The sequence below is a fragment of the Acomys minous genome, assembly GCF_964271855.1.
Source record: "Acomys minous genome assembly, chromosome: 18".
NCBI lineage: Eukaryota > Metazoa > Chordata > Mammalia > Rodentia > Muridae > Acomys > Acomys minous.
This window is the reverse complement of record NC_140501.1, coordinates 5,963,793-5,974,641: the sequence shown is the minus strand read 5'-3', so window position 1 is coordinate 5,974,641 and position 10,849 is coordinate 5,963,793. Positions and strand designations below refer to the sequence as shown.

At 50.9% G+C, this 10,849-nt stretch overlaps 1 protein-coding gene across 1 annotated transcript; it reads right to left on the bottom strand.

The window, feature by feature from the left end:
- Nucleotides 1–6,400: 6,400 nt before the first annotated feature.
- On the bottom strand, nucleotides 6,401–10,315 carry SOX21 (SRY-box transcription factor 21). The gene has a single exon (XM_084768001.1). It carries the CDS (start codon nucleotides 8,771–8,773, stop codon nucleotides 7,943–7,945), a length of 831 nt encoding a protein of 276 aa, XP_084624127.1. The 5' UTR covers nucleotides 8,774–10,315; the 3' UTR covers nucleotides 6,401–7,942.
- Nucleotides 10,316–10,849: the final 534 nt, after the last annotated feature.

Here is a 10,849-nt window from a genome sequence, read left to right as displayed (position 1 = left end):
ACCCAGCCTTGGTTAGGAGGGATATGTGGCTTCCTCTGGTCGCCCTACCTTCACTGTCTGGCCCTTGACTTTTCTAGTGGCCCCTTTCTTCAATGTCGCTCTGAACCTATTTGTTTCCAGATGTCCTAAGATCTCTGCATCTTCTTCCAGGCTCTGAATGGTTCCTTTATAAATAAAGGAAGGGAGGAAGGAAGGAAAGAAGGGAGGAAGGAAGGGAGGAAAGAAGGGAGGAAGAAAAGCCTTTAAAAAATTCAGATGACCGTGAGAGAGCTATAAGCAATGTTTTAGCACAGAACTCCAGGTATTTCCATGTAAACTCAGCCCCTCGCAGTAACTTTGGCTTCCGGGGTCATCAGCCTGGTGGAAACTAAGAGCGGACTTGCATGTCTTGTGTTCATCCTCTAGAGATATAAAACAAAAGCTGGGGCCCACCTCAAATGCCCCCCACTTCCTCCTTCCTCCCTCCCCGACCCTTCTGTGTGTGTTGGTTTTAGTAAAAGAGCATTTGGAGAAGAACTATTTACAAAGCAAAAGAAAAACGCGCTAAGGCTCCTAAAACTACAATTAGCCTGCAGAGGATTCTGGGAAGACAAGTTGGGCTCCCAGGGTTATCCTAAATTCCATCGCAAATCCACCTCGGGAAGGCTGACTCTATAGGAAGCTTGCTCCTCCAGCCTTGAGGTCTCAAAAGCCTTTTGAAAGGCTGGTTGACTTGTTTTCTCTGCTCCTTACTTGATGAAAAGATGGCTCTGGCAGAGGCAACCAATCTGAAAAGCTTCACTTGGTCTCTGTTCCACAGTGCTTCTCCTTCCTGGAATTAAGCATTTTGCAAAAGGCTAATTACCTTGGGGCGACCCTGAAATCAAATGGTGTTTGTGTGGGGCAGGGTCGAGCAGGCGTGGTGGCAGTTGCTTAGGGAAGTGTGAGTGCACAAGAAATTAACAATTCAGGAATTTCCCTTAAGAAAGATGGTTTTACTAGTCGGTCTCACTAGAATTCTTTGCCTAGAGGCTGGAAATATTAGGCCGCGAGTCTCCAAGCCCTTGGCTAATACGACGATAAACGCATCTAAGAAGAGCAGTGAGGCATTTTCAGTTCCCACCTAAACTTCTGTTAGTCAAAAAGTCCCTTAAATAGCTCCTCCCTAAACGAAACCCGGAGCTCAAAGGCGGTAGAAATCAGGTGCAGACATCTTTGGGGAAGAATTAAAAGGCCGTAGCTGATTCTAATTTTCTCTCGAGTCAACTGTGAATGGAATGCTGGGCAGCAGCGGTGGGGGTGGGGGTGGGGCTCGGCATGCATAGAGGGGGCGTGTGCAGAGAAGGCGCGTACCAGAGCACGGCTTCTGAGCTCCTTGTCAACAGGGTGCCACTTTCCTGTTTTCCAGGAGGTCCCTGAAGACCCAGCAGCCACACGGAGGACTCCGGAAGCGCAGTCCGATAGCTCCCTGCGTCCCACACACCCAGCACCCTAATCTTAAGGTTTAGTTCATCCAAAAGACTCCTTCCATACAGGTGTTTCCGCACAGATTGTCACAAAACCGCCAGATTTCCAGGAATTCGTATGTTTTGAGAAGAGTCAAAAGCTAGAAGGCTCAAGTTACATTTTAAAATGAGCAAGGCTTTTTCCCCCATCACATTGGCACTTGAGCTGTATTTTAAGGGGGTGGGGAGGAGAGCGGCTCTGAGAGCCAGAGGCACTTACTTTTGCGTTAACTGTGAAGTTTCACTGCCTGTTGTGAGAGAGGTCTGGAGTTTGCTGCCTAGTTCAGAGGCTGTGAGCTTCCACCTTTGCAGAGAAGTGTCAGCTGGGGGTACTCCATAATTTGCATTATTTCATTAAGTGAAGGACGACAGCGCGAGCAGAGCCCGCGAAGTTAGGCTGCAGGGTAGCCTAGCAGCCACCAAGCTGCTGGAAATGAACCATCAAAAATAAAACATTTCATTTTAACAGCAAGGGCCAGTGTAGACGCCTCCAGGCGGGGGGCAAGAGTACTGAAGAGCGGCGAGCAGCCTTCAGCTAGCACTTTAACCACGAGGAGACCTGTCCTTCCTTCCCTCCAGATTCACACTAGGATTACTAGAAGCCAGAGGCGTGTATGTTGCGGTTGGGAGGTTGTGGAGGGGGGGGGGGGGACGGCAGGAATGAGGCTATCTTTTTAAAAAAGTGTTTAGTGTGTAAAGCAGTAAGCAGTGTTTCTTCACAGAAAGGTGAGTGAGGCCCCTCTCCACTGTCATCCTCAGCAGTGCGTCTAGGCAAGGAATTGAGAAAAGCTGGGGGTGGGGGGTGGGGGGGCAAGAGAGATTGTCAGTTATGTCTCCTGTAATTTTAATACTTCCCCTTTCTTTCCTTTTCCTCTTCACCACCTCCTTTTAAAACGTCTCTCTCTCTCTCTCTCTCTCTCTCTCTCTCTCTCTCTCTCTCTCTCTCTCTTTTCCAAGTGGCTTAAGGAAGTTGAGGCCAAATTTTTCAGCATGGTGGACCTTTCCCTCATGAATAAAAGTTGGGAAACTGAAAGGTGACTTCGGCCCGAGATGGGTTCTTAGCATCTTCCTCCTGGCTCACCCCACCCCCACCTAACTCCTGGCAAATTTATGTTCATTTATTCATTTCACAGCATTTATTCATTGAGCCACCTATCATGTGCCAGACACTGTACGAGACTCCGAGACTCCGAAACAGAATTCATGGCCCCGAGGCCCCCTTCCCGCACCCTCCCCCTTGGAAGGCAGGACTGGTTCCTTGGAATACTTTAAGGTGGGAAAGGGACTCCCCGTTCAGGACTCACTGTGGCAGAGATCCCGACGCTGAGCAAATGGGCACTAGAAGGCATAACTTTTGCATAACTTTTACTTCTCCTTTCCTTTTTCCTTTCTTCAAGTAGCAAAGGACCATTAATTAGAAGGATAATTACTGCTACCCTATATTATCCCAACCTGTTCAATTTCTATCTGCTGCAGACAATGCTAATCATGGCAATTATTGCTTCTGTAAACACCCCCGAGGCTCATTCTTCCCCCGCAGTGTGTGTGTGTGTGTGTGTGTGTGTGTGTGTGTTTAAAGAATATATATATATAAAAGTTCCCCCACTCATTTACATAGCTTCACCCTTACCTTTCCCCATTCAGGCCTAGCAAAAAGCATATCTATTCAAAGCCCTTGCAAAAAGCATATCCATTCAAAGGGCATTTAGTCCATTTCTTTCTTGGCGGGTAAACCTATTCATCAATTGTTCTGCCTTGTAGATTGCATTCTAATGCTAATCTAGCGTGTTAAATATCTTTTTGTTCCCCTTTCACCGTTTTGTCATTCAGTTTATCCAGTTTTGGTCACCCATTTTATTTATTTATGCGCCTGCTCCTATTCAGGGGCTCATGTATTTTTTATTATGTTGTTTCACTGTCACGCAGTGTCAACTTAGTCTATTCAATGGGGGCTACTTGAAGGCCGGGGGGACAAAGCCAGTACACATTGCACCGCTATTCATTCCGGCCAGCTGGATCGGCTGAAAAAAAAACCTTGTGAAAAGAAACGCCTCACAATGGACACAGAAGAAGTGCACAATGCTAACAGTTTTCCAAATACCAGCGATTGGTTTCTTCACAATGAGGAGAAAGCCGTCGCTTTTTCTTAGCTCCACTTCAACAAACAACACTCTCACAAAACCTCCCAACCCCGCGTTTTGTTCTCGGACAAAACCTCCTCGACTGTCTAAACGCTCCCACTGAAGGACAAAAAAAAAAAAAAAAAAAAAGGATGGAAAAAAAAAGCTCTTTTCACCATTTTCCTTTTTTCCTCTCTCTGCAAGAAAGAAAAAAGGGAGAGATTGTCAGTGAATTAATAATATCAGTCTTTTAAAAGAAGAGGGTTGACCTTTGAGATGCACTGGACTGAGGGAGAAAGAACAGGGGAGAGATTAATAAAGTTTGGATGGCGCTCTCTCAGCCTTCGCTGGGCTGCTCGCAAGATCAGCCACTTCGAGTAGAAGCAAAGTTGGGACTAGCGGGGAGGACCCGGCCGGCAACGCCAAGCTAGCTGCGCTCTGATTGGCTGGCGAGGTCCCCTCTCCACCCCGGGAAGTCCAGCTTCTACTGCGTCCTAGCACTTGGTACCAAAAGCCTGGGCAAGGTGGGGAGAAGCACGCTGTTTGGTCCTGGCTGGGGATAAGTGTCAGAGAAGTAGCCACCCGCAGGGGCCACCTCCTCGGCTTCCCCTGATGTCACTCCCCTGGCGGCGTGTTCCCCCAGCACAAGGCTTTATTGCTTAAACTCATCAATTCCACCTGTTTGCTCAAAACCAAAAGCAACATTCTTAGTTCTTCTGAGATAATGTTTGTAATAAAGTTTTTAGGTGACCGTGACTACCAAAGAAATGCCAGCCAGGGTTTTTGTTGTTGTGGAAGGTTGGTTGGTTGGTTGGTTGGTTGGTTTGGTTTTTCCGAGACAGGGTTTCTCTGTGTAGCTTTCGCTGTCCTGTCCTGGCCTCGCTTTGTAGACCAGGCTGGCCTAGAACTCACAGTGATCAACCTATCTCTGCCTCCCAAGTGCTGGAATTAAAGGCACGCGCCACCACGCCCGTCTTGAAATGCCAGGTTTTTAAACAAACAAACAAACCAAAACACTTAAACTGAACACTGTAAGGGGAAAACCGAGGTGGGGGGTAGGGAGAAGAGAACGAAGCGGAGGAAAAACAGAGCAAGAGAATGCGCGGAAATAGACGTGAAGCAGCAGAGAAGTGGAGGGGGAAAACCCGGCATCTCTCTGCGTTGTTTTTGTGGCTCGCTTTCTGACTTTGGCACCCAACCACCCGCACGCCTTCGACGCCTTCCTGCCAGAGAGCTGTTCCTGCTACCTCATACCCACCCTAACTCACCCCACCCCAGATTACTGCAGTCTAACATGGCCTGAGGCTTTCTTCGAGAGTAGAACTCTCCAGCTTGTAAAGACCCTGAAGAATGGATGGTAACGAGTCTCCGGGAGCCTGCGGACAGCCGTGACGGTTGGGATGTGTTCCTGGTATTTCCGCCCCCCCCCCTTTTCCTGGTGCTCTCTCACCTACCCTTACTGGTATTTCTAGATTTTTCATTCATATATGATCGAAGCCTTTCAGAAAACGCAGAGCTTTGGGAAAGGGTGGGAGGAGGGGACGCGAGGAGGGGCGGAGGCGGGGGAGAGGGTGGCGGGGAGGAGAATCTTCTGCTGGTGGAGTAAAGCTCAGGAGGTAACTAAGATTTAGGGCTGGGGTGATTTCCAGCAAGCCGCAGGAAGTTCCGTGTTGAGAAGTGATGGGCTGCTACAAAAGGGAAAGACGAAGCTTTGAAAGGATTTAATTAACCGTGTCAGGGATAATTACCCCTGGACAGTCCAAATTAGTTTTGCATAATCGCTCAGAACCATATGAATTAACTTATAATATTGCAAAGAGCCCGGGGAATAACAGGAGAGGGATCGTTTTAATTAGTGAATCAGGGTCAAACTAGCAGAGCCTATTTCTCACATTTCCAAAACTTTTCATGGTTTTAAAATATTATTCCGTTGGGCGAAAACAATGACTTTAAAGTCTTGGGCACTTATAAAGATATGCAGGCCTGGGATGTCGTCTGTCAACGGGGAAACACGTTTAGGACGTTTTTACGCAAATTTTTGAGACTTCTCAATTCTAGGTCTTGCGCTTTCCTGAGCTTCATATATCTATCCGCCTATCATTTTCTTTCTAAATCTAAAATGCTTTATGAACTTACACTCGTCTCCAGTGGAGACTTGCCTACTACTGGAAAGCCAGCCCTCTGTTTAGAATCTGCAACACTGAACTTCTATTTTAAAGCTATTAGCATAGCAGAATAAAGCCCCAAGGAGGCCAAAAGTTGTACATTTCTGTTGGCAGCGATTACCCTTCCAAGTAAATCCTTAAAGTGCAAATAAGGAATACCCTAAAGATATGTGAACAAATTACACTGATTCAAGTGGCGGGGCTGTTCTGCAAACAAGATAAAGTGGCCAGGCAACTTTCTTCTCAGAAAAGGTTACTGGAAACTGGCGGAGTGTTCTGCGCAGTCTAGATGTTTTAAATGGGCTCTCTTCTACTGGTTCATGAATGCCCCGCCACCCCGAAAAAGATAACGCAACTACTTTGGTTTTTTTTTTAAAATCTTTCCTATTCACGATTAAAAATGTGATAAATCAGGTTTTTGGCTCTGAATAACAATGGCTTGATTTAGATTTCCTAGTAAATCTATTCAAAAGTGAAACAAAGCCTGCCTTTGGAGGATACCTTACACTTCACCTGGGCCAGGCACTGCAAGGGCAATCCAGATAAAAATCTTGTTAGGAACTCAACAAGAAATAGAAGATTTTCTATTTTCCCTGGTTCAGGCTTTATTTAAATTCTTTGTTCAAAAAAATGAACAGTGATGGTAGGATTCTAATTTACAGATAGAGCTTAGACGCATCTAATATTAAATTAGAAGATCGCACAAGAAAACCATTTACACATAAAAGTTAAAACCAATATTTAAACTTTTAAAACTTTATCTTACATAAAGCCAAAATGAAACTAAATACATGTTAGCAACTTCATTCACAAACATTAGTCAAAATATATACATTTAAAAGGAAACAAAAAGCTATAATTTGAGGAAAGTTTTTCTTTCTAAAATGTGTTTCATTATAAGTTGCAAGTGAATTGCAGGCGGTCTAGAAAATAAGCTAATTGGAAAGAGAGCTCTGAAAAACACATTAAAACCGGTTCAGCTTGGGAGAGGAATACTAGCTGATAATGAGAGGCATCTTTCAAAAACAATTCTGTGCTTTCTTTCTGCTTTTTTCCAGTTTTGCTAAGTAATAAATATATAATTATGACCCAGACAAAAAAGTCTGATTTAATATTAGATAAAATTGCGATTCTGAAATAGTTCCGCAATTCTTAAAAGTTAACTTTGACGTTTCCTCAACATGTTTTGAGTCTAAAACCGACTCAATTAAGGGCAACAAAAATAACACATTTTCCAAGACTCAATGTTTTCACTGACATACACACATTTACAATCTCAAGGGGACTCAGTCATGAGGGTAAATACCACGCACTTGCCACACATTTGTAAACTGCGGCAAAGTCCAAGCCAGCGGACTCAGTAGACTTCTAGTAGACTTTTCAGGGGCTAGACTCCAACTAACAACTTATACCTCATATGTATTTCTTTGTATTTCTTGTTCTTAGGGAAGAAAGGAAAAAAAAAGAGCTCTTGCTTTGATTTGCATATGGATGAAACAAAAAGAAAAGGTGATCATATCTCATAAAAAAGGCCGGATATCAAGTGGTCACTCACTGGTCAAGAATAGATCCGCCGTGGCTTCTGCAGAAACCTGCAGAGTTCAAACTGTAACACGGAGAAAGTAAGGCTGCCCAGAGTCACCCTACTCTAAGACGCTAAGGACAGTGGTCATTGGCCCTCTCCTTGGCCAGCTTTTTCAGACTGAAGATTAGAACTGAGTGTGCGCAACACAGACCGAGCAGGACCGGGGCTGGGGGTGAGAGGGTGGGGGTTTGGAACGATGAGACACAAAAAGCAAAATCCAACCAACAAAACTGGAAAGCGCAACGTGTCATAAAGTTTCCCCTCCCACCTCTGTGGGTCAAAACGCAACAGGTTCCGAAGTGCAAAGCAAACACCAACTGCTGGCGCCACACAACCGCTCTCTATAAAATTGGCTGTAGAAGTGCGGGTGGAAAATGATGCTGCGAGTTCACAGGCACACTCGCTCGCGCCCTCGAGGGCTCGGCCATTCAAGCCCGGACTGGCATCTCCTCTGCCTGACACCTATACATCTAAGTACATATACACTTGGCCCCAGTCGCTCGAGGGCGCACCGGAAGGCCGCTAGTCTCGTACCTATACATATGTACACGTGTGCGCGCAGGTCCTCGCGGGTCTAGCCCGCGGGGGTCATAGTGCGGCGGCGTAGGCCGCCGGGTAGGGGTCCAGCTGAGGCTTGCCCATGCCTGGCAGCAGGATGTAGGCGAGAGGCGGCTGCAGCCCGGGGCTGGGCCACGCACTGCAGTTGCACGGGATCATGTAGCTGGGGTTGCCCGGGCTGGGGTGCGAGTGCGTGTGCCCCCCGGCGGCCGCTGCGGCCGCTGCAGCCGCCGCCGCCGCCCCGTGGAAGGCACCCGCGCCCGCGGTGGGGTACCCCAGCGAGGACGCGTACGGCAGGCCGGACGACGAGGAGGAGATCTCTGCCATCTTGGAGCCCAGGTCGAGCAGCGAGTAGGGGCTGCCCGCTGCAGCAGCGGCGGCGGCGGCGGCGGCGGCAGCCGCAGACTGCGGGAAGAAGACGCGCGCGGCGGCGGCGGCGGCGGCAGCGGCTGCCTTCTCGGGGTTCGCGAGTAGAGACTCGGGTACCAGGCCTCCGCCCGCGCCACCGTGCAGCCCGGCTCCCGCCTTGAGCGCCGGGTGCTCGGCGTCCGCCACGCCGCCCAGGCCGTAGGGCACCGGGAAGGCGAACTTGTCCTTTTTGAGCAGGGTCTTGGGCTTGCGCCGCGGCCGGTACTTGTAGTCGGGATGCTCCTTCATGTGCATGGCTCGCAGGCGCTTCGCCTCGTCGATGAACGGCCTCTTCTCCGACTCCGTGAGCAGCTTCCACTCTGCGCCCAGGCGCTTGCTGATCTCCGAGTTGTGCATCTTAGGGTTCTCCTGGGCCATTTTACGCCGCTGAGCCCGCGACCACACCATGAAAGCGTTCATGGGCCGCTTGACGTGGTCCACCGGCTTGGACATGCTGTCGCCGAGCTGCGGCTGCAGCCCGCCGCCGCCACCCGGGCCCTCGGCCTCCGCCCGGAGGAAATCAATGTTGGCTGCCAAGAGGGGACCCGCTCAGCCGGAGGCCGTGCGTCCCGGCGTCGCTCCGGCCCGGAAAGAGGGGACCAGAGGACTAGCCCAGGGCCGGGGCGCTGTGTCCCGGGCCGCTTTGGTCTCTCTCGCTGAGCTCTAGGAAAAATCCTTTCTGGGACCCTGGAACTTCCCGGTGGCGACCCCACTCCGTAATGTCACTTAGCCCTCTTTCTTTTTGTCCTTCTGTCTGCTTGCTTTTGCTTGCCAAAGCAACTCCCTGCAGGTGGCCGCTGCCTGGCTCAGTTCTCCGCTCTCCTCTAATCTTCAGTGCCTTGAAGACCAAGCACCCCCGAAAGTTGAGAGATGGAGGTTCCCCAAAGTTGAACCGAGGAGCCCGCCGCCGCGTGCTGCCAAGTGCCAAAGGGGGCTTTCGGCTGCTGGAGTGTTTGGGTTCTCCCTGGTGACTTTCTCATTTGACAGAAGCAGATGGAAGTGGGGGAGGGGTGTCCTGCGAAGAGGAAGGGGAGGGGGAGGGTTGGGGTTCTCCGAGCTCCGCGAGGGATACAAACACAAACGCAGCGCGGCGGGTCTTCCTTATTGGAGTCAGGGCGAGCGGATGGAACCCCCAGTCTTGTAGCTTTGCTGAGGGCAGGCTTTGTCTCGGGGCACTTGCCCGGAGGGTCTTGATCCGAGGCTTTCGCGCAGAAGAGGTGAGGAAGGGGGGTGGGATGAGGTTTTTGAGTAAGCCCGAGTCGGCAGGCCTCAGTGGAGACAGGCCGGGCTCTCCGAATCGCTGCACCGGGAAGCGGCCAGGGCCATGCTTGCTCCTCAGGCTCCCAGCTCCTCCAGGCGCGCTGGCCGACTTGGCCTCCCGGAGCACTCCAGGCGTGGAGAGTGGCTCGGTGCTGCGCGGCGGGCCGGGCCCTGGCGGCTTCTCGTCCTGGCTCCGGTCGCCGCAGCCAGACTCTTGTAACTTACTTCTTGGAAGTTTCCGGCCCCGGCTCAACCGCGCCCCTCCCGGTGAGCGCGCCTCGAAGCGTGCGCCGGCGTGTGAGCCCCGACTGGGAGCCTCTCTCTCCTAGCTTCTCCAGTCGCAGCAGGCTGGAAGGGTGCGGGGACCCAGGTTCTGGAAGAGGGGGGATTAAAGAAAATGCACTATCACCTGGGGCCGCAGGTCTGTGCTGAGGCCGCTCCTGCTTTCCCAACTCCAGGCCCCTTCCAGGCCCAGGCCGCCGCTCCGCCGCTCCCAAGGCGGCTGGAGCCCTCGGTACCAGCTCAGGTGAGTGTCGCCACCTGCGAGTGTAGGCGCCGGCAGCGGGCGCTGGGTGTGCATGTCCAGCCGCGATTGTGTGCGAATGTGTGTGTATATCCTGGGTGTGCGGAGGAGGAGGAGCCGAGGACTCCAGGAGGGAGGAGGGACCAGCGGATCCTCCTCCTGTTCCCCGCTCCCGACCAGAATTTAACAGGATCGCCCCCCCTCCCGCCCCTTTCCCCCTCCCGCCCCTTGCCCCCTCCCAACACTCTTCCTCCTACTCGTTTTCACTTTGAGTGCAGGTTTAGGCGAGAGAAGAGTCCGCCGCGCGCCCCGGAGTCTGCGCACTGTTTGGAGCTTGGCAACCCTTGGTGTCACCGGCGGCTGCCCCTATTCGGCCCAGCGCTAATGCGGCTCTGCAAAGCCTCTTCCCGGCGAATGAAAGTGATGCACACTACACCCAAGGAGCAGAGCTTCAAGAACTACGGAGGAAGAGGGTTAAACATGGGGAAGAGGGGTGGGGGAATCTTTGAAAGTGTTTGAGACTGTTGCTAATGGCAAGGAAGCGCTCATTTTCCTTGGAGGGCCAGGTGTAACCCGTAACAGATGATTCCGGCATTTCTTGCCTGGTGATGCGCTCAGTCAGAGGTAGTGGAGTGAAAATAGCCCAGGACGGACAGGACGTTTTTGGCAAGCCTTTGGGAGGGGGGCGAGCCTAGGTTGAGCCCAGCCCTTTAACGGTTGTCTTCTGCCTTGTTTCAATTTCTTCT

Excerpts from the sequence above, each read along its gene's own strand:
- SOX21 (XM_084768001.1), bottom strand. The coding sequence starts at position 8,773 with ATGTCCAAGCCGGTGGACCACGTCAAGCGGCCCATGAACGCTTTCATG.